We start from the raw sequence: 24,508 nt of genomic DNA on the forward strand, positions 1-24,508 counted from the left end.
GTGTGCAGTGAGTCCTTAAAAATTTGAGGAAATTCAACAGGTGGAGGAGGAAAGAAGTTCCAAGGCTTTCTTTTCAGTTGAAAATGTCAAATCTTTCTATTCTTATGGCACTGTCATGTTTAACTTAAAAAACAAAAACCTTCCAACATATTTTGGCACACAAGCCTTCATCAGGGGAGTCAGTAGATCAACTCTGGGTCCCCGTGTATGATTTATTGTAGATTTCTTTAACATTTTGTGCAAATTTTTTTGAAAAGAAAAGCCTTTGAGTTTTTCGATGTTTAGTGCCTCAAATAGCAGCTAAACAGCTGACATTTAGCATTTCAGTTGATCAATCTGTTTGATAAGGTCTCGTCCTAAATGGTCTCATTGGAAAGGCAGCTGTCAAGAAGCCATTCTTAAAAAAAAGAAATTGAGCAGAGTCCAATATTTTAGCACTTTCACACACCGAAGGAAATGCTGATCAGTGACCACAGACAGACAGCTAAAGGATAAAATAGTTTATTTTATAGTCTCATAGTAAAGGTAGGCCTCAACTTGCAAGACAATTGTTGGCAGTATGTACAACATACTTGTAATTTCCATGGAATGGAACTGGACAAAGACCTACTACACTAATAATATCCTTCTAAATAGAAATTAAATGGAAACAATAAACACACATTTCCTAGACACGAAAATGCTTCCTTTTTTTTTTTTTCCTTGGAGGGGGGGGGGATTCAGCAACATTGATTTTTACTGTGTAAAGCACAACACACTGACATGGACTTCTTTTGCTTCCCTGTACTGCAGGAGACGGGGGCTACTTTTTCAGATTCAAAACCTAGTTCATAACCTTGAAGAAAACTACAACAAAATCAGCATCATCTCATGACTTGTGTGATCACTAAAGAAATGCATAACATACTGTTTGAACTTGAAAACATCCAATTAATGATTTTGAAATATATAAAACGAGATGCCTAATGTATTCAGCCACCTAAAGTCATCCACTACTTCAAGCTAAAGGACAAAATACGATATAAGTTCAGAAATATTCTCCTTCAAAACATCAATTTCAACAGAACAGGTTTCTCTCTCTCTTTTCTTTTTTTAATCATCTTGTGTTGACAAGTGTGTGCTGCAGGAAACGTCTGCAATCCAGTGGGGCTGAGGTGGGTTATCACTTTTAACATTTGCTCCGAGCATCTTCACATTCTTTACTGGAAAAAAAAAAGAAAGCTACAAATGTTTTATTCATTTTTAAAAAGGTAAATCTTTCCAGAACATTTTTTTTTATCTAGGTGTGTGTGTAAATTCTAAACAACAAAAACAAAAAAAATACATAACATAGCAGTGCTTGAAAGAGTACACCTGGCTCATCCTTCCTCCCAAAGGAAAAAAAGATAACTTGGGGGAGGAGGAGGAGCTTTACTGAGGGTATACACACACACACACACAAAAGAGCATCGAGTCCTTACATAGCCAAGCTGCCTCTTTTTAGGATTTGGATTGATGTTGCTAAAGAAGGGGAGGATACCAATGATGGAGAACAAAAATCAACAGAGAAAGAGGGGTGGAGGAGGAGGGGAACCTGAAGCTCTCTAGGTGGATTGAAGCAGTTGTCTTTCACCCTGCTTACAACCTCTCTCCCGTGGGTGGAGACTGGCTGGAGAGAGACGATTGTGGCGGCTGTTGTGAGGAGATTTGATGGCGACGAGTCTCCAGTGCGAGCCCATCCAGAGATGGAGGAGAGAGGATGACGAGGGAGGCCGAGGTGGTCGTTGGCATGAAGGTAGGAGAGGTCGGTGAGCCTCGAGAGCTTTGAAGGCCGTCTCCCCTCTCGCCCTCCGCTGTGCTCTGCTGCCTTGACCGCACCTATTTTTTTCTCCTTTTTTAATTTTTTCGTTTTAAGACGCTCGGCTCTCTAGCTGGCCTCCACGCGCACCTTCTTCCTGGTGGGTGGCTCTTCTGCCTCCGACTCCGAGCTGGAGTCGGAGCCGCCGTCGAAAGCCGACACGGCGCTGCCTTTGGGGTTGGTGTACAGGCTGCTGTCAGACGAGGAATAGTTGGCCTGGAGCTGAGCTGAGCCCTTCACTTTCTCCAGAGCACGCACTGCGTGGACACAAAGGAACAGAGAACTCAAATTTACTGAAGAAACGATTGGTCTGAGGAAACACTGCTGATCATAGTTCTCTGCTTTTATAAGCTGGACAGAAACCTGATTAGGATGCATTCAAAGCACTAACAGATTACTTTCAGCGCGAGATCTTGAAGTAATTAAACAGATTTCAAACAGTCAAACTTAAGAGTGAATCTGAATCCTGGGGCCAGAATCGCCCCAGCAAAGATGCCAATCTGGATGGCATTAGAAATTGTGAAGGAGGGCATTTACTTTGGACTCTTACCTGCAGTTTCATGAGTTTAACAACTTCTCTTATTGGCAAATAGCTCTCCCGTGGCTATTCATACTACACCAAAGTAAAAAAGTAGTAAATCAACTATTAAATGACAAAAAAGTTACAGCACCAATTTCTGTAGTTAAACTTCTTTAGACCGACAGAAAGGGCAGCTTCTTTGGGCCAGCCCACTCAACATTAAATTGGGTTGTTTGTCGCCCACAATGTCACATGAGCTCAATCAAACTGCTTCAAAGCCTGAAACTGGACTGTTTATTGAGCCTTCTAACAAACAAACAAACAAACAAAAAAACCCTTAATTTTACATATATTATCTTATTTCTATCAGTTTTGCTACATTTTTGTGCAATCTAATGCTTAAAAGGGGGGAAGGGAAAAAATCAGAGTGATAACGCAGAGGTCTGACAAAATTTTAGCCTCCTGAGACCTTGCATCCTTATGTGGGAACACTGCACTCAGGATTTTCTGTATCTTACACTTAACTCTGCTCAATGAAGCGTATTATACTTTGTTAAAAGATGGTGACTTATTGTATTATAGTGTAAAATAAAGCAAATGCAACCATTTTCGGCTCAGTAATCAGGAGGGTTTAAGACTTTAAGAAACAAACGTGATTCATATACATATGGAAAACATCCTCATTTTGCACAAGAGTGTATTAATGCACCATGTCTAAGCTACACCTTTCATTGAGTTTTGGAGGATTTTAGGTACATCAGAGAGCAGAACATGATGGTCCAAATTTGCTCAAGGTCTAAACAATGACAATATTTAGACCTTTGTCTCTCCAAAGTCTCTGAGAAAGCTTCCTGTGCTCAACAGTCAAAACCATTTTTGTCTCTTGGATTCTCCAGTAATGCTTGGTACGAAATGCACATTTGTAGGTCCTTTTGCTTTTTATGTCGAAAATCAATCTTGTTTCCATCATTCTGAGCTTTGCCAGGTTTGTCTAATCCTTCACTCTGGTTTTAGTAACCACCATCTTCGTTTACATGACTGTTATGAGCTTACTGAAGAAAGCCGATTGTAACCTGGTTACTGAGGAGCGTGGAAATATTAGCCTTAGAGCAACCTCGGCCCTGGACGTAAAAATAGACAAGCACATCTCATACATAAACTTTAGAAACATGAGGGAGAGACGTTAGAGGGGCCATTCTCTTTTAGGTGATTACATGGAGGTAACAAGGAGGCATGTTATTAAACGCTCAAACATAATGATAAAATGTTGTATTTCCCCCATGTAGTTGCAGATGATCCTATAGTAAATTTAGAACAGAAAAGGGGGCAGACTTGTTCTTTAAAAAAAAAAAAAAAATCTGTTTATGTGTAAAGAGCAGTGTGTTCTGAAACTATTCACACACACACTCCTTTATCGCCAAAACATTCAAACAAACATTTATTGTTCGGCCGTCCACGCTTGCACATATCAGGTGGAAAACCTCACAACCGACCCAAACCAGCATTAATCAGCCCGCCTCTCCCCGATAAGAAGTGTTACCTTGTTGCTCAAGCAGTGCGTTCTGCCTCTTCAGGTCGTCGATGTCCTGCTGGTGTGTGTGGTTTTTCCGCCTCATGTACTGAATGTACTCTGTGGCTTTGTCTAGGATTTGAGCTCGAGACGCCTGTTTGGTAGACTGCTGTTAGTGACACATGCAAAAATTGAAGCAATGACGCAAGTATACAGAGACTTTATCACATTTCTAACACAGTAACTCTAACCCCTGCCATGATGCTACACAGACTGGCCCCAGAGAGCAGCACACTACAGACTCAAACCACTGCAGGACACTACAGGGTATCTGAGACAGCAGTGCATTTCTCTACCTAGCTTGCCTTCTTTTAACCCCCTGAAATCTGCTAGCACTTCAGTCTGACATGCATAAGCTTTGTCATACCCCTGACAAGTTACGGTCAGAGGCCTCTCCTCGATTACAGCAGACAACAAACACTGCAGCAGCAACCAGCTCAGATTACAGCTTTGCCATCATGCCTACCTGGTGTCTGTCAGCTACTTGACCTATACAAATTATGGCTGGGTATCACTGATTTAAAAAAAAATCATTTAAAGGCTCCAACTTACCTGTTTAAGAAAAACAAGTCTAATTTAAATTAAAGTGACAGTGACAGCAAGAGGTGTCCACCATAGAGAATGTGATACAATCCCCCGTTTCTAGGGAAAAGTGAAAAGTGCCAGATGTGTATGAGTGTCAAAGAAGGTGCCGAACAAAAGTTGCCTGCAGGTTTTTCTTGTGCAAACACTCGCTAACCAGTAGCTCAGGACAACTGGAGAAAGTGCAACACTCACTGGAAATGAGAACGCTTCCCTTAAAAGTAAAAGCTGTGCTGCAGAGCTGAAGCAAACATGATTTTCATTGAATGCCAATGATCTGTTTCCTGCTTGTGTTGCAACAGCTCGGAGAGTAGCTGGACCATATTTGTAGACAACTCCATCACTTCCATTCAAACAACTGCAGCAATATGCTAGCAATCAAAGCAATCACAAGGCCAAATGGTCAGGGAACAACCTAGCAACAGGTGAGTCACTGGCCGGTCTGTAGGCCTGCGTGCCTGTGTCTTTAGCAATTATTTTCCTAGCAACTGCAATCAAACCTCCAGCAACCAGTTGGGGATTATGTATCCTTCACAACAGGCAGTTACCAGGTGGTCACTGACCACTCTAAGCCCAAGGCCTTATTCAGTTGATCTTTTATTGCCACACATCCAAAATTGGCAATAAGTTAATTTCACATGGCTAGCAATGGCACGTTTACAAAACTTCAATTAAGGTCATACGTTGCAAAGAACACGCCACTGGAAATAAATTTAAGTATATTTGGGATTTAAGCTTTATTTAACTGTCTATACTGAGGCCACTATGTAGTTTATTCGAGTTGGCATATCTGCACTGCAATTTCGCTACTCGAATAGCACTTGTGAATGGAACTTATCTCTTCAAGTTGAGCTGCTCTCTTCCCGTCAGTTTGGCAGATAGAGGCACAAGAAGTGCTCGTCAGAAGTGCACAGATGGAAACGGCACCAATCGCAGTCATTACGCAATGCAATGAAATGCAGTTACCTTTGTAGGGCGATGCATGTCTGGTCACGAGGTTTCATAGGATTTTGCAGTTACAACGTACCCACAGCATAAATTTAATGCAAACATTTAAACTCTACATTACTCTCATTGATAAAGGTAAGCCAAGTAGTATGGATAAATATATGTGGACATTTTCCTCTGCCTCAGAAGGTTAACACTGCTAACTGGACCTTCACCCCATCCACAGATGTGTTGCTGCCAGAGGAGGCAAAAAATGTCCATCAGATATATCCTACAGATGATATGGATGTCCCCAACTACTAATTTCATAACCGCTTTAATGCCTTTGCAGGTTAAACACTGCGTTAAAGGGGATACGAGTTGATTTCAGCTCCTTACCCTGCAACAAAACACATTTGGGCAGAAACACAACCCAAATATCTCCAAGTCTGATGGCAGTAAAGCTGCTCTTGGGTAGCGCTTTAGCAGCTCTACTGCTGAATTACAGCTCACCCCAAGAAACTCAGAAGGCTTTAAACCTTACTTCAACTCAAAGGCAGAAGCGGACTGACATTTAAGGAACAGACGTGTTTCTTCTTTCCCAAAAAGCAGTTAATCAATGGAAAATTAGAATTTAGACTGAGGATCAAGTCTAACAGTCAGGAAACAATAAGTGTGGCACCACCAGCCTTCCTTCCTTCTAGATTATAGGCTCAACATGCTTGCACTGAATGCACTTTCCAACGCTCAACTATTTAACACGTCCACATATTCTAAAGCAGCCAACATACTAGTGTTCATTATCTTGATCAAACACTGCTTGAAAGAATTTTCCAAGATGCAATCTATCACATTTTTTTACTCTGCTTGTTTACGACATACATTACGGCCATTAGTGCAGGGGAAGGGGAGAAAAACCAACCAAACACTACTCAAGCCAAAATACCAACAAAAAACAGAAAAAAGATCAGAATTACAGTCAAACCACTGCAATCTTCTGTTTGACACTAGAAGGCCAGAACCACTAGCAACGTGAAAAAGAAGCTTAATCATTAAAAGGGTTTGTTTATTTTGTAATTCGTTCCATATTTAAAGAGTTAAGCCTTCTGGTTAATCTGCCTGTTTATGATCAGCACATTGGTGCAAGTGATATGCCATAAACCAGCGGTCCCCAACATTTTTTGCGCCACGGACTGGCCTTTAAGGTGTCGCGGATAAATACAACAAAATAAAACTAGTACCGGTACCGAAAAAAAAAGATTTATTCATAACACACGTGAAAAGACTCAGGAAAACAGAGTTAACGATAAAAACGATAACAAAATAACGCTGAAAACCGATAAAAACCGATAAAAACCATACATTTCACACCTGAGCCTCAACTCTCGCGGCCCGGTACCAAACGACACACGGACCGGTACCGGTCCGAGGCCCGGGGTTTGGGGACCGCTGCCATAAACAGCCTCATAACCATTTATGCTAGTGATTGAGCCACACTCATCTCAAAGAAGGTTCACAACTCCCAATCCGTAACTGAACAGGGGAAGTCCATATTCCTATTTTTTACGTTAATGCAAGTTTAAGGTCTAAAAATTGGCAAAATGTTTATTATTGGGAACTGTGACCAAAGACTGTGAACCTGCCCAAACCACAACAGACTGCCACTTGGTAATCTTTGAAACACAGACTCAGAAGCACAAAAGCACACTGATTTGATACCCAGCCATAACTTGTTTTGTTGTTTTAATCGATAGCTAAACAGCCATATCCATGTGGTGATTCGGACTGAGATAAATATAGCCGAGCATCTTATCAAACCATTTTGCACTGTGTGTTTCCTGAACTGAAATAAAACCCTTGTGCAGCCAGTTGCTGAACCCACTCTAAAAATTCTCTACGTCAATGATGTCAAAACAGGAAGAGAGCAACAAAATGTCCTCATAATAACTTCCCAATGCTGCTCCAAGTACTTAGACTGCATCACTGCCTTCCTGTTGCCAGTCTGCACCCTTCTACCATTTACCCTCCACTAATCAGCTGCCCAATCAATGCCCTCCACATGAAGCAACAAGACATCTGCATCTCTGAACATCTACATGCTGTTTTCTAAACATCATAAACAGTAAAATTCACATTTTAGCATAGACATGACACAATAACAATTCATTCAAATTCAAATATTTTTCATACATGAGTGTGTAGTTGGCATTTGTGTGGTAGGCAGACTTACAGGCTGAGTGTTACCAACCTTTTCTCCCTGCAGGGAGGGTACCGAGTCCCGGAGGCTGTGAAAGCTGTCTTTGATGTGGTCCCTACGCTTGCGCTCCAGCGCATTGTGGTGTGCCCGTTTGTCTGCCTGCAATGACAAGAGTCACAGGGCCTTAAGCCAGGCAGCAGAGCAGCGTGGGTAGAGGGACAGCGGGTGTCCAGCCGTCCCAGTCAAACGTTCACAAGCCGCTCTGCTGCCAAGTTGCACTCTGCAGTAAAACACTGCTTTGTGCTTTTAATTCAGTGCAGCCATCATTATTATTAACCAACCATTACAGAGGAGGAGGACTCATTTAAGATGTAGTTAATATCCCCAGTAAGGCATCAAAATTAGTTTGTCTTCAATCTATAATAAAACACTGAGAATGCTAGTCACACATTTTTAAGGCCATCTTTAAACTGCTCAACAGCCTCAACCTGTAAAAATTCATTTTACTATTAAAGATGTAAATCCTTTCCTTTTCACTAACTTCAAAATTTGTGAAACATAACCCTCCTTTCTTCTTTTTTTAATATCAACACACTTATCTTGTCATTTTAAAGAAATTCATATTAAAACAGGGACTGCAGTTCACTGAAACGCATGCAAATATTATCGCTCTGTAATCCACAAGATAAAAGGTTTAACCTCACAGTCCTCAACGGATTTCAATATCAGCAGCCGATATGACAGATTCTACATAGAAGGCCAGATCTTAGTGTAGACCGTCATTACTCTGATATTTTACCCAAATTTAAATATGACCAAAGGTGAGAAAACTTTCCTTTGTAACTAAACATAAGGAAGATATAACATATTTAAACACAAAATACTTAAACTTATTAGACCAATAGTCATAAAAACAATCAAGCTAATATTTTAGAAATAATCCAAAACTTGTTTAAATCTAAAAAATTATATTGGTATTTATTAGACAAACTGCATTTGTGTTTTTTAATACCTGCATTTATGCCGGCACACTGTACTCATCTGAGAAGTCCGAAATTAAGAACATCAGTCAACCATAGAAATCTAAATAAATAACTTTAAATTTTGCAAATTAAAGAGCATAAAGTGCATATTGGTGGATTAACAATCACAGAAACGTGAAAAATTATTTTGGTAATCACCAATAGTGTTAATCTAGTGTGACATAAACCTTACATTGGATAGTGGTCTAATAAATTTGCCAAGCACTGTAGATGCATTATTACATCTTAACATGCTAACAATGAAATGCTACTTCCAGCTCACTCTTCATTTGCTGCAAAACTCTATTGTCTAAAATAGACCAAAATACGGAGAAATCTCTAAATTTGAACATGAAAACTAGTCACTGCAAACATGATGACAAATAATAGTGTCAGCTAACTCCCTGATGAGAAAGTAAACAGTTCAGCCGTCATGAACAGAGGTTGTTTTGCTCTCCAACCTTTATGGGGTTCGGCTTTTCACCGTAAATTTGAGGTTAATTTTAGGCTGCTGTATGAACTAAAATACAACATTTTTCATGTCTTTTGTCAAATCAAATAACTAGCTTAACTATAACAACCCAACACTATTAACAAACACCAACTAAAAACAGGCACATAACTAGCTGTTAATTCAAAACCACACATCTGAACTCCAATTATTAAACTCGAGGCATAAAACAGCTGCCATTAGCACATGACCAGAGCACTGATCAGCATGTAGTTCGGCCTGTTTTTAGGCCAAACAATTACAGCCTCCAATCAAATCTGACTCCTGACTAATCCATGCTGTCACCAGGCTGAGCCCAACTCCCAATAAGAGCCTCCAAAATCATCTGTACATCCACCATCACACAGCTTCAGCATAGCACGAGATGTGACTAAAATATTAGCAATGAAAACAGAACAATATTTGTGGTCACGCCACAGTTTCAGGCAAAGAGAAGAGGAGACAGAAGTCAGGTGACCTTGTGTCATCTGACTCATTTTGTCCATGGATTACAACAAAAGCCAAAGTGGCCATGAGTGAGATGAAGAGCAGGTTAAGACAAGCCTTTCGCTGTGATCTCGGTGGGCGTAAAGCATGACTCAAGTAATACTTTAAGCAAGTAAACATCCTGCTGAAGGTCTTAGCAAGAAGATAAATGCTGCAGAGCATGAACACATCCTAGACACCCTGAGTGTCACTGAAACTGAAACTTTAATTTAAAAAAAAAAACCAAACAAAACCCCACATATATACCCTTAAAGCTACCCACAATGCATATCATGTGACTCAGTGGCAGCTGCTCCTACAGTGTGTTGCATAAAACAGAGACCAACCAGAAAGGAGAAAAAACCACCAGGACCATGTGCCTCATTGTGCCAAGCACTCCCTCCATTAATCCTTGCATGAACAAACATGACTGCTATTGATGGCATGTGCAATTACCAGTCTGGTGGCTGTATCTATGGATGCTTCAGCGACGAGACAATAGATACAGAAAGTGCACGTGGTTGACTTTCTTGTTCAACGGCAATGAGGGGAAGACTATTATGTTCAGTATATTAACAGGAGTAAAGCCCAGAGTATGTTAGCATTCATTTATTATCGAATTCCTGCTTGTTAAAAGCAAGTGGTGACTTACAGACAAGCTATTTAAAACACTGGAACTGCTTTAAATACAGTTACCAATCAACGCTGGCCATTAGGTTTACTTTCCCTTTTGTAAATGTACAGTTTATTTGGCTAAACTCAGAGCTGGACGATAAAAATGACAAAAGAAATGCCCATGAATAAAGTTTTGCTCAATATAAATATGAGATACGGTCACCATAAAGCTGACAAACCTTATTCCAGCATGTTTTGACAGATAAGACAGAAGACCAATGATAATGAGAACACAGAGCCACGTCAGCATAGGCTGACATAGGAGGTGTAGCCAGTAGCACCACATATGCTAGTGTTTGGGCTGCAGCAGTACACGTAAGTGTGACTGAGATAAAACAAAATAAAAAGTTTAACGACGACAGTCTGACGACTCGCGGCACAAGACTCAAGCTACGAGGACTTTGCTGAATGGAACCGTCCGATAACAAGACACGATGCCAGTAAGCACAGTCGATAATGTTGAATTAAAGGAACTGACCATTAACATTTCTCGTACTTTCAAAGCTGTACATGGACTGTAGAGCGACGGCTGGACAGCTGTGTCATTCTTCGCCACCACACTGGCTTTGTGGTCAAGTTGCACATCTGATCCATATGAGCGTCACTGCCCACTTTGTTGAGACGGCACTTTGCTTCTTATTCGAAAAAGAAAGTGTACTTTACTGATCCCCGTGGGGAAATTCCTCTCTGCATTTAACCCATTCACTCAGTGAAGCAGTGGGCAGCCATTGGGCGCCCGGGGAGCAGTGTGTAGGGACGGTACCTTGCTCAGGGGTACCTCACGGTAGCTGTTCAGGGGAATACAACCCGTTCCTCTACTTCAGGGAACAGACGTTATAGACATAACTGTTCGCTTGTGCCTTGGAGCACAAGTGGCCCTAAACTATCTGAATGTTCTCCTTTGCCTGCATTTGAAAGGTTCTTGAATTTGTACAGACAGTCTGAATCTATAAAAAAATGTTTTTTTTAAAATTATTTTTTTTAATATCTAGGTTATACTTATTTGGAACAGACCAAAGATTTCAGTTTTCCATTTGTGTTTGTGTTCTTGGTTGTATATCTTGGTATGAAAAAGAACCTCTAAGCTTGACCGAAATTGTGAGTCCATTTACAGCACGATTTATATTTCAGACTGATAAGAAAGAAATTATTGTTTTATGACTTTCTTTCCCATATCAGCCAGCCCTAGTTAAACCTCACAATAAACTCCAATCCAATAATTCCATAAAGCTGCTTTTGTTTCCTCATTTCTTTCCATTCGTTTAAAATTAGCAAAAATAAGCTTCACAGGCGGATTTTGACAGGCCTTTCACGCTTCTTCAAAGTCTTCGTTCACTATTAAGTGCTGATTTGAACAAAGTTCCACCACAGATATATATTTTAGTGCCTTTAAGTTACTCTTTGGCAATGCAAGTCACACTCTCAAGAGGATGTTGAATATTTACAAAAACCATCAGAATTTGAATTTATAATAAATGTTTTAAAAGCATATAAATGTTAAATGTTCATGCAAAGTTTCATTGCACCAGTTAAAGAGGAGACAGGGTACATAAAGACATTTAAAACCACTGCAGTTTAAAACAGTTTCAAGGTCTGCAGTAGTATAAAATGTAAGTACTTTTTTTTTCAAGGGAAAAGTGGTTCTGTTTTAGACAGTAAATATCACATTAGTAAAGATAAGGTTAGTCATTTCATGAAAAATTTGATTTATTTAATACCACCCACCTCATGACCTCAGAGGTAAATGATTTTTAGTGGTACACCAACTTCAGTCTGTTTAATTGAGGCAAGATTTTACCTTCAGCCTATGAATATTTTATATAATTTAATATTTTTACAAGCCCGAAAGCAAAAAAACAAAACAACTGTATCTGAGAAGGTCTAGAGGAAACGCAATTATTTAGATTTATATGAAATGACCCAGCTGTCTGCACTGTACATGCTCTAACCTACATAATTATAATTTATATTGAACACTAATCTAATAACGATTAGCGGTTAATATGAAACTGCTTTTTTACATTACAAAATTTTATTAATCTGAGTACCAGTGAGGGTACTTTTTACTACTGTTAAATGTGTCTTTGGGAAAAGAAAACATCTCAAATTCTGTTTGTTCTTGTTGTTTCTTTTGAAGGCAAAAAAGAGTGAAAATAAGCTGACAGAAAAGCTTGTTTTGGGAAAATTAAACAATATAATTGCCCCCAAATATCAAGATGTGACCCCACAGTACCAACAGAAAAATAAGGAATCATGCCTTTTTCTGAGAGCAGATTAAAGGACAGACACCACACCCTTTACATAAAATAGCCACAAGATCTCCACGTATGTACTGTCACGTAACCTGACATACCTTTCAACAAGTCTGTTCCTTCAGAGAGCCAGGACTGCAGCAATGTTTTCTTTATTTCTGACTTGTGTAGGAAATTTTAATTCCAAGTGAATCCACTTTAAAGGTTACATCATGCACATAATTACATTTAACTAGGTCACCAACACTAAACAGCTGCTATAAACACAACAGTATCTGCATGGTCAAGCTACCTTGTTGAGCACATCAGGCTCCACAAAAAGCAGGTGTCCTATTACCTGCTTGCAACCATTATCACTTCACTGTAAAGCTGATACGTTCTGCTGGCGGCCTACGCCAGCTGAGCTTCTCCTCCGTTCTATTCATACCTGATCATGAGACATTACATAACACCACCAGGTGCCTAGCTGCTGCTTCCTGGCCATTCCTTGACCAACTCACCTTCCCCGCACGAAAGCCTACGCTGCTGTCAAAACTTTTTGCACCAGTAACCATGGAAACGCCACTAAAACAGATTCGCCAGCAAGTGAAGCAAAGTTGACGATTTAAAAAAATGTCCTCATTAGGACATATTTAAGATCTTACAATGACTGGTTTCACTGTTCATTAGTTTATACATTTCTGTTCTTGGAGCTACAAAACAAATCATATTTTGCCCCTCGTACATTTTCTAACCATTACACACTGCATACCATACATACATTAAGTGCTTAGCAGCCCCTTTGCTCCATGACTAGACAGCGTTCAGTCTCTTATCTCACCTTCCAAGACATATCTACAGACAACAGGCCCACTTTCCACATCACTATTCAAGTTTTGAGAGCTATTCAATGTCTGCCACACCAAAACCATCATTACATTTTATTCCTATCTCTGTTTGCACAGCTAAAGTGGTGAATTTAGCTTTTTGGAAACAGAAATTGCAATCTGGGAAGTACAATCCTGAGAAAATACGAGCCACAATCTAATTAAAAAATAAATAAATAACTGAGAGCATCTGAACAAGCTGACAAAAGTATTCTTGGTGGTAAATTTACTTGTCTGTAGATAATTAAACCACGAAGAGACACCATTCTGTTCTATTACTGCTGTTTGGCAAAACAAGAAGAAGGAAACTTATTTTTATCCTTTATAAAATAATGATATTTCTCCACGCATCTGTGAGCACATCTGCCAATGTTGCAACATTTTTTTATACACTTGAGACCACTTTTTTTTAAGCCATCTGACAAACATCCAAAATTATGACTACGGTAACACTTCAATAATTGTGCAAAGCACTGGTGATTTTTTTCTAAAAGCAACTTGCCAGGTTTTGCTCTAAAGCTAGCTTTTCTCTAACTGTCTGAAGCAGTAAGTCGGGGTTTTCCTGCAAATAAAATTAACTGTGTTAAATATATTTACTCTTTTTTTTTTTTTTTTAATGGGGTTTAATCTAGTTTAAATTCACCCCCCAGAAACAGAAAAATGCATAAACTTCTTGTAAGTAAGGCAACCATAAGCAGACCAATGGGACTTGCTTGCATAATCAACCCCGAAAGGCCCATTTTAAGCAAGAAGAAAAATGCTCCTACTGTTCAGCAGAAAACGAAATATTTTCGGTATGCATGTATAAACTAGACAACACAAGCAGAACATTAAAGTCAGTATTGATCAAAAAATAAAGAGAGAATTGCCTCAGGTCTGTTGGGGGGGAACCAGCAAAAAGGCTATTTTCTAATCTTTATATCACTTCATGTTAACATGTTAACACTAATATTTCCTAAACAGCTCTTCCGCATTTTAATTCTAGTTATTTGACAGGCGGGGAAACATGGTGTTTTTGTGTGCACCAACCAAATCGTGCAGGGTGTTTTTTTCCCCCTAGCTTGTATGCATGCAGCTATACGTCATTCATTTAGGCTGCCAGCCTTTTCGCTGCCTGTAGAGAGAAGATGGCTCTAATCACCGTCTGCAATACAGGAAAACATCCCGCTGCACCCTTTCCTGACACCAAGCCCTGTCCGAGGAGATGCAGCAGCCTCTCTACCCGTTACGCCCCCCCTCTGCATCTGCATCATGGATGCAGAACAAAATGTAAACGCGCTCTCTTTACTAAGATGACCTACATGTATGATATGCAAACCTGATTGTGAGCGGAATCCCCGCGGAGGGGAGCAAAAAAGCCTGGGGTGGAAGAGGGGGGGAGACGACTCAGGCCACTAACCTGCTGCTACGGAGCACAGAAGGCTTTGTGTTAACCGGAAAAAAACAACAAACACGCGCACACACACAAAAAAAAGCCTCTGTAGGGATAAAGCTTTGGTCTAAATATAGATTTCGTGTTACAGTCTCCCTATGGTCGGGTATACACAGGATGGGGGATACCCTGCAATACACCGAAGCCGAGGATTATCGCTTCACTTGCAGAGATGCATGAACAACTACACGCAAAGCAAAAAATACCGTCCACACACACATATATAAATAAATTTAAAACATACACGTGTTATCATCGAGATAACCGCACTATCACATTCTCTTTCATGACTAGCCCCCACCACCCAAATAGTGCAATCTGACTAATACACCATAATAAATAAATAAAAATTAAATAAGCAAAGTGGTGATGAATAAGTTAACTTAGCAATAATCAGAGACACATTTTTTTTGTGTCGACAGTGGACAAATCCAGCATTACGCACCACAGAGTGATATCTCGGTGATTCTTCCTGCAAAGAAACAGAACAAAAAGTACAATTGTAGCCACAATTCTTCGTAAAGCTCCACAATCTCACTGTTTTCGCTGAAGAAAAGTAAGATAATTAATCAGGTCAACAATGAGCTGATGCAAGAAAGCCTACTGTTTCTTATCATTTAGCTGGAATCCCGATAAAATTACTCAGAAGATCAGAGCTAGCCAGCTTACTGCCAGCTAGCGCTTAGCCGACGAGCTAGTTGAGCTAAAACAAATTTCCAGCTGGCGGAATAACATCCTTAAAAAGCAAAAAGCAGCCATACTTACGTCACTATCGACTTCGATGTCATCGTTATCACTCATTCTTCGATTAAATAGGCTAGTTTAAACGGACGGGTGGCTAAAAAAAACAACATGAATCAGCTTAGCACCGAGCGGCGCTCCTATACACGGACAGCTAACAGCTCACGTTCTGTTTGGACGGAGCCGAGGTGGACTCTACGGGCTCCACGTGACTGCACTCCACACACGCAGCTGCCACACCGCTGTACACATGCGCAGAAGCAAGAGGGCTTTTGGGAAGTGTAGTCGATAGGATTGTTTTTCTTAATTTCTCAGATGCAAATTAATATTTGTGGAGCATTTTACTACAGGTAGTATTTATAAAATATATAATTTCCCCTGGATGAGTCAAGAAAGCACTATACAGAAAGTCTGAATACCGTTGTAAATGTAAGCAGTTGTTATTTCTAAACTACAATATCCAGGAGGGATTTCGCTTGTATACTACGTCACAGCGTCTTTATTTTTCTGATTTGCATTCTGGGAATTGTGGTTGGAGTCGAATTTGTATGTCAGAAGAGCTAAACGGGCCATGGCTGAGACACGTGGATTTTAGGAACATACTGAAGAAACATAAACTCTCACATGCTCAGGCCCAGCTACAGCAGCCTACAAATATACACCAATCAGGCGATTCATTCCTAGTATGCCTCTCCTTCTTTTCTGTTTTTCTTTTTATTTCTTTTCATCTTGTTTGTGTTTTATGTGATTCGTTTTCTTTTTAGGGATCAAGAGTATGAAATTAAGATTGACTGAGTCCTGTCCAAAAACTATAACTTGTGTTGTTTTCTTAGTTTTTTTAAAAAATGATAAAAACAATAAAATATCCTTGGGTTATTATTTGGGATACACAAAATAATGTTAATGATTCAATTGATAAACTAAAATTTAAGAAAAAAAACAAACAGACCTTTCTGTAATGCTAGTGGAATAAATGCAAATAGGAGCTGGTCTCTGCACAAATAATAGCAAGAGTAAGAGCAATAATCTGCTCTGGTGCTTCCTTTTTTCACTAAATTGTGCAGTAGATAAGGAGCTTACACTGTGGATTATTCTGCACTGCAACAGTGAATCAGTAATTGTTTTTTTTTTTATGGCTGGGAGAAGCCTCCTCCATTCCCCGACCAGCAGGTCAAGAGACCACATCAGCTGCAGGCAACATCCTGTTTGCTTTCCCTGCTGCTTTACACCTGCACTGACCTTCATCCTTCTGTCAAGCCAGTCTAGATCATCTGCCTCTTCTATTTCTTGTATACTCCGCCAGTTTTGGGCCCCATCTACAATTTTCTTGAATCTTATTGTATGTCCTGCAGCAGGATGGCCCAACAGGGTCACCTAGAAATATGGTCAGTAACAGCATACCCGTTTTTAATAGAAGACAACACAATAAGGCCAGGCTTTAATAATGCATCTGCTGCAGTGAAGCCTCTCCGTCTTCATGCATGACAGCAAGAAGCCATCAAGCTGTGTATGTGCACCAAAATTGAATTTAAATTACCTCGAGGGATGGGTTATGTTATAGAATAATAAGATGATGAAATAGATATAGCAAAAGTCAAAATTTTCTGCTGTCTCACCACACCCTTAATACTGTTTCTCACAGGCCTGAGCTGAGTTATGAAGTGTGGAGCACCATTACAGTTCACAGTGTTCAGGCTGCAGGAAGGTAGAGACACTGATTAACTATAGAAGAAGCAAAAACTATTAAAATCCAGGTATAAGGAAGACTTGGCTGTAATTACAGCTAGAAAAGCTGATCTGTCCAGACTGAACCACCTTCCCCTCCCCCCCGTGTCCTTACAAGATTGGCCTGCTAAACCATTAAAATGCCCTCCTTTTGTCCCCTTGCAGCGTACTGGCATACTGGAAGAGCCCCAGTATGCAGACACCATTAGAGATTTTTTTTTGTCCTTCTTGCCATTGTTGTTGGTGCATCACTTATGAAAAGGAGGAAGGGGGGAGCACTGCAGTGCCAGATAAATGCTAGAAAAGTTTCACTACATCCTTAAACTGTCTTAGATGATATTACTGTAGATTATTCTTGTAAACTTTAATCAATAAATCAGTTAACTATACATTATCAGTGTTAATCTAAATGGAGCAAATGAAATACAGTATACTAATGTAATATGAAGCGTGACTGTACTTAAAAATAATCCAAACTCATTTCCTGAACCCCCCCCCCCTCAAAAGAAAAAAGATAAAAGTAAATAAATAAGAGTAAGTAATGTCATCCACAGAGAGATAAGCATGTTTATCTCAACTGCGCAGCACTAATTAGTATATCAAAGTGCGTGGGTTATCAATTTTTATGATAAATACAAACTGGAAGAGAGTGCTGTCAATTGCAATGCCCAGCACTGTTGGATGAGCACATGGAAGGAAAAAGTAGGATTGTAATTAAATCATCAACAGCTGCAGCAATAAAGTGTGAAATAATAATTATGATCCAATGATTCAGTTACGAGCCCCTTAGTACTTCTCTGACCTGCTGCACCCATATACACAGTCTCACATGCTATGGTCCTCAGCTATGGGGCTGTTTCTGTCCCTCCAGCCCTATTTTCTTTATGTATTTTTGTTTATTTGAACTATTTTTCAATAGATATACAAGTATAAGTTATTATTACAATAATATGATGTTAAGATTAAATATATTGTGTGCTATTGAAATAATTGAGATACTCAGGACTGCACAAGAGCATTCATCTCATGTTCAATGTTTTCTCCATGTTTTCTACCTAAATGTTATTTATGATTGCATATTCTGATTTTCTGTTTCCAATTCCAATTTCATAGGCATTAATGTACCCCCATACCATCAGAGATACGGGCTCTTGAACTGAGCACTGATAACAAATTAGATGGTCTTTCTTCTCTTTAGTTGAGAGGACATGGTGTCCACGTTTTTTTATTTGGAAAACATTTTTGCATCATATTCACACATTCATAGCCGTTAGTCTTGTACTTTTTTGGGTAAACATTGGCAATGTTGTTTTTGGATTCTTGTAGTACACATCCAAACGTTTTTGAGATGCTTTGCTGCCATCAAATTTAAAATGTGGTAGTATTTTTCATGAAATAATAAAATGTCTCAGTTTAAATGTGATATATTTTCCATGTCATGTTGTGAATAAAATATGGGTTTATGGGTTTTTGCAGATTATTGTATTCTGGGTTTCTTTGCATTTTATACAGCATCCCAACTCTTTTTGGAATTCAGGCTGTATCACCAGTGTAAATTTAATAGGAACATTGTGTTCGCCATTTCGAAAAAGGACAGTTATTTCACATTATCACAGTTTCCCTCATTATGTAGAAAGCCTTTGATCAATAATTAGCATTGCAATTATTTATAAGAATTTGCTGTTTTTGCGGTCCTCATTATTGGATAACAACATGCTTTGGAAATGTGGCAAATGATTAAAATTACATGATATTAAAAAAAGTTTGTACCATGTTAGGCTCTAGTGCCACAATTTATTATATATTTTTATTTGGCTGGATGTCGACATACTTTTCAAATATTTAATTTAATGCTGTGCATCATGTTATAGTAGCGAGATAGGACTTGTGTGCTGCAAAAAACAGAATAAAGATAATTATTCTGTTTTTTGCAACAGTAACCAAAACAGCGGCCTTTTCTTCAGTGATACTAATTAGCATTTTTATCTTTCAAGCAGGTACGTTATGACTCACTGTGCCTGTCTCACAACAGAATGCAGTCTGTGCTGTATGTCAGCTGTAGATCCCTTCAAGTGATTTACAGTAAATGGTGTTGACTTTTTTGGAAATGCCAATCTCTGCTCTTTCTGCGTCATACTGGGACATCTTGCCAATTTGCTTCAATGGAGTATTACTGTTCTCCAGACTTTCTTTTTTATTTGCACGACATCCAGTACCTTGGATTACTGTGTATAAAGAAGCACCTGTATATACAGTATCTCACGGGGTCCACGTGTTTTACTTAAACATCATTATATATATGAAATTTGTTCTATATACATATTTGAAAAATTTAATTAGTGTCTTGACTCAGATTGAATGTATCTCTATTCTATCTACATTTTAAATGCTTTTGTTATGATTTTTCTGTTTTCTTCATAAACAACTGGTCATGCAGGGTTAAGGGAAGGACGTGATTCTCACAGCGTAAAAACTGACACAATTGACACAATAGGCCTGTAGTGTTTGGCCTGTTGATCTGTTGTAGTTGTTGCTGTTTAGCAGTTATTTTGATAATAAATGCAAATGCCATCCACCCATTCTCTTCCGCTTATCCGGTTCAAGGTCATGGGGAGTGGGAGTCTATTCTAGCTTCCATAAAGCAGGAGGCCGGATACACCTGAATGTATCCCGCCAGACACAGGGCTAATGCTATATAAAAATACACTAAATGAACTAAATAAGCTAAATGTTAATGTATTATACCAAAATCTCAGCCCACACCACTTTATAAGCTACTTTTGTGTTTATGTGTGTATCTTCTTCTTTTCAAATAAATAGAGCTACTCCACATGCTTCCCACAAGTCCATCGGCAACAGTGGAAACTCATCTTTATCACAACTATAACCGAAAAACATCTTAAAGCATAAAGCAGGACGTACTGTTGTCATTTCAGAGCTACTTCTATCATTTTTGGCATGGAATTATGAGCTCTTGAAAGCCAGTGAGGAACTTGGCATCAGTATTCAGGTAACAATCTGTCAGCTGTACATAACTTGTGATCATGTGTGGAGTTTGTACCTGGCAGATACTAATCTGCTGGCAAGCCAGCAGGCAAAAAGGTATCATTGCAAGTATTTTTAGCAATAAAGCAAGACTGCAGACTCCTAATGACTGAATCATCTGTTTGTATTTTTAATGTTCTACTTTTGATAAATTTTGACATTTTAAGCATTAAAAGCCCATTTCGGGTGCATCATTCCTCATCTAAAAGCAGAGACCTCTTTTTTTCTGTATGTTTGTTCAGCCACTCGTCATCTGTTGAGATTTGTTTTTAAATATGCAACCCCCTGGATATGTTAAGATGCTGTTTCTGTGATTACAGCATTGTGTTCAGACAAAGGGCTGCAAATTCTTTTTTTTATTTATACTCTGTGACTCATTGTGGTCCATAACCAACGGGGCAAACAGAAAACATCTTTGGGAATCTTCCTCAGGGATTTCCACAATGTCAACTCTTTCACAGATGTTCATCTTCAAAGACACAATGCCTCTTGCTTTAAAGGGCTAAGCCAGCAAGGACACACAAAAAGAAAACAAAGACACTTTTTGACTTCATAAAGTTAGAGGAAGTTATTAGTTACCAGTTCATTCAGATTTATTTTTTATTTTTTACATTTCCATTGCAGAAGCTCCTGGATGAGCTTCACCTCTTGAGGTGCTGAAGTCAGTTGTGCACTAGATGGCACCTCTGGACAACCAGACACCTCCAAAGCTCAGTCTGCATAGCCAGCAATAAGTCCAACTTGTTCCCGGTGGGTGTTGGACTCCACCAGGGCTAGTCAGGTGGCTTCCACCTGGGTGGTCTCAGAATCTCATCTTTGCTTTTCACAGATGATGTGGTTCTGCTGGCTTCATCAGGTGGTGGCTTCCACCTGGCCCTCGCGGTCTATGTGGGCCGGGTCCTCAGATGGTCGGGTAGGCCGGAAGTAAACGGCTGTGAAATTGGACAGTCTAACCTTCAGATTTGTGTCACCGCTGTCTTGGTGGAGTTTAATCAACTCAGCCGTCTGCTCTTGGCTATCTAAAATATAACAGGACACTGGTGTAAATTCTCAACTGTCTCACACTTCTGTTTAATCAGTTTTCTATTTGATGTTTATTCAGCTGTGTGAAAACCACCCGAGGGATAATTAAGTTTTATTTTATCTAATCTAACAACTTTAATCTCAGCCAAACTGATTCACTCATGAACAAATAAAACACTGAAAAAAGCCAAACAATAACATTTTTAGGTTGTCTAAGTGAATTATATATTACGTTTAACCTGAGTAGCAAAAGTCTGCGGTGATCTGAAAATGATGTGCTGGGAGTTGTGCCGTTCTCGGCAGCTCTAGTGACCCTCGAGCTGGCGGATAGCAGACGTCTCCGAAAATGTCAGAGCACTTTTGCAAATATGCGATATCTTCATAAACTGAGCAGATATTTGAAGTTTACACAGCTACATTCTCGCCTGAAAATATGTTAAAAGTTTATTTTGTGACCCAGAAAGAGTAATAAGAGTAATATTAAAACTAAGTAGCTGCTGCCATTGTTGGAAACTGAGCTGGGCTGCGCTATGAATTCTGGGATATGGTGGGCCATGAAGGATACACCCGACCCATCCTTCAAATTCTGGGAAAAGGAGGACGCATTTTTCGGCTGCATTCGGAGGAGTCTACGAATTTGGACAGCCGTCGTCGCGTTGCTGTGGCGTAATCGGCCTACAAATGCAGCCTCAGGAGGATGCAGCCCATGAATTTGGACACGACCTATACCAGTCTGTCCTGGTGACGAGAGAGCTTAAAAGTAGCTGGTAGCTGACAGGGATGCCTACTGGGTGAGGCATGTCCCCCCAGGTGGAGGTCCCTGAGCAGGCCCAGAACAGAGAGATTATATGTCTCGGCTCTCATCTCTGAATGTCTTGGTGTTTCCTTCAACTACAATAACTACAACAGCTCAACAGGCCAAACCCTACAAACCACTGCCCCATCCCTTTCTGCCTCAAATATTTGTCAGTAATTCTGATATTTTAAGCACTAAATGACCATTTTTGGTGCATTATTTTTCATCTACAAGCAAAGCCTCACACAGGCATGTCTTTTTCTGGATATTTGTTCAAAATGCAACCCCCTTGTTCCTTCAATTACAGCTAATCAACAGGATACACAGAAAACATCTTTGGGGACTCTTCGAGGAATTCCACAGTGCTGACTCCTTCACAGATGTTCACTGTCAAAGACACAATGCATTCTTATCTGATTCATTCTTTGAATCAGGTAAGATTCAAAGAATCTTATCAAAGAATCTTATCAAAGAATCTTATCTTGCTGATCTGATTCATTCTTTGAATGAATCAGATCAGCAAGGACCCACAAAAACAATACATGGACACCTTTTGATTTTCTAAAGTTAGAGAAAGTTATTCATTAATAGTTCAGTCTTTTTTTGTTTGTTTGTTTCTTATCGTTTTTCATTACAGAAACTCCCGGAGGAGATTGTCTTCTCTTAAAGTGCTGTAGTCAGCTGTGCACTAGATGGCACCTCTGCGCAAACAGAAGCCTTCATGTGTCATTTGTTACAGATAACAGGAGTGTCAACACAAAAGAGTTGATTTTATGACAAAGAGACGAGAGACGAGGAAAGGAAGAATCTGTCCCAGAAGGTAAAGAAAGCACTGAATACAGCAATATTTATATATATATATATATATTCAATTTAAAACTGCAGCTGTTCATTTCTTGGAAATCATCTTGAGAATTTTCCTAATTTCTTCTTTTTCCTACTTTCTGCAGACTGACCTCTAGATCTAGGTGTGCAATTCTCACCTTCAGCACAGTCAAAAAGTAATGCTTGACACCTTTATGTAGCTTTGCTGTGCTGTAGGGTTTTTTTTTTCAAACATGTTCTTGTTTATATGAGCAGAAAACAGAGATGTGCAATCTTGTGAAAGCAATTTGTGTGCACACAGCATGTGAGCATGCCAGCAGGGAGGATGTGGTTGTCACATGGAGATGGAAGCATGCTGGAGTTTGAGGTTTGAAACAAGCAAATGCTGCATGTTGTTGTGCATTAATGCACAGATTAACTAGATTTAAGTGACTTTCAGCGAGACATATGCTTTGTTTAGCTAACTATGCCATGTTAAACACGTTTTATCCAAGTGTTTTTGGTTAAATGTCAAGCACTGTACTTTTAAATGACTTTAAACTCCTTCATCTTCCTGTAAACACAAAATAAGTCATTTTATATCACTGTGTATGCAGCACTGTGTGTGCTATAAAAACAGCATGGTATAAGGTGTGTAGGCTGCAGCAGCATTACCTCAAACACAGTAAGGGAATTCAAAGGAGTTTCAAAGTCTGAACATCTACAGCACATGTAATGATTACATTAAATGGTCTCAGGCCCATATAATGTGTACTATGACCTGTACAACTACTATCTCAAAACAGGGAACTTATCTCAGGTCCGCACAACATCGAGCTTTCTGGGAAAGTAAACAAAGTAGAAACCGTTAAGAGCGATTCAGTGAGGAATGAGACCCCTTTATTTGACTCTCTGATCTAGTTTTATAATTTATTTTCATATATTTTATTTAAGTGAACAAAACTAACTGATATTAAACACCTTTTTCAAGAGGAGTGCACCATAAAGCAGCTTCAACCTATCGAGGATTTCTCTGCATTAACTAGCTCAATAAAACTTAAAATTATCCAATTAGAGAACTTGGATTCCATCGTAATTATTAAGGTTTGTTTTTGCTTCATTCTCTGTGTATGCTCACATACAACAGAGTGTTTGATGGACAAAGGATACTCCTTTAAAGATGACAGTGTTCATATCCAGGGCTGAAAGCATCAATGGTTTCTAAGAGCAGTAATGGAGGCTGTTTACATCCACTGTGACTGACCATCGCTGAACTGAGACATTGTCTTATGACAACAGCTATCAGCCATCTACGATACAATCTTGCAAACCTTTTCCACTCACACCTAGCCTCTAGTGATCTCAAGAAGTCACATGATAGGGTGGGGCAAAGTCTCATAGTGGTTTCACCCTTAACCCTCTAGCATTTTAATGAGCCATGCCTTGTTTCACACCTTGGCTCATGTGATGATCCACATGATCACTAGTAGGTCAATGACCACCCCTAAATAGGAAAAC

The 24,508-nt window shown here is 39.5% G+C and overlaps 2 protein-coding genes across 8 annotated transcripts in view; one reads left to right on the top strand and one right to left on the bottom strand.

Moving 5' to 3' along the window:
• Window positions 1–485: 485 nt before the first annotated feature.
• On the bottom strand, window positions 486–15,809 carry max (myc associated factor X). 7 transcript variants are annotated; one of them, XM_014338735.2, is made up of 5 exons: window positions 15,622–15,809; window positions 15,302–15,328; window positions 7,667–7,792; window positions 3,898–4,021; window positions 486–2,094 (listed from the first exon to the last, which is right to left on the bottom strand). In XM_014338735.2, exons 1-5 carry the CDS (start codon window positions 15,655–15,657, stop codon window positions 1,907–1,909), a joined length of 501 nt encoding a protein of 166 aa, XP_014194221.1. In that variant the 5' UTR covers window positions 15,658–15,809; the 3' UTR covers window positions 486–1,906. The 7 variants fall into 7 exon arrangements, with proteins under 7 accessions (XP_014194221.1, XP_014194220.1, XP_005938339.1 ...); XM_014338734.2 differs by having other exon boundaries at window positions 3,898–4,036; XM_005938277.3 differs by having other exon boundaries at window positions 7,685–7,792; window positions 15,622–15,807.
• A 7,117-nt stretch (window positions 15,810–22,926) lies between these two features.
• slc10a1 (solute carrier family 10 member 1) overlaps window positions 22,927–24,508 on the top strand; it is a 13,269-nt gene continuing 11,687 nt past the window's right edge. Inside the window, exon 1 of the mRNA XM_005938280.3 lies at window positions 22,927–23,006. The gene's annotated coding sequence lies outside the window, so the exon portion shown is untranslated. The remainder of the gene's footprint in view (window positions 23,007–24,508) is intronic.

The sequence above is a fragment of the Haplochromis burtoni genome, unplaced genomic scaffold (genome assembly GCF_018398535.1).
Source record: "Haplochromis burtoni strain Fernald_Lab_line unplaced genomic scaffold, NCSU_Asbu1 Contig_92, whole genome shotgun sequence".
Lineage (NCBI taxonomy): Eukaryota > Metazoa > Chordata > Actinopteri > Cichliformes > Cichlidae > Haplochromis > Haplochromis burtoni.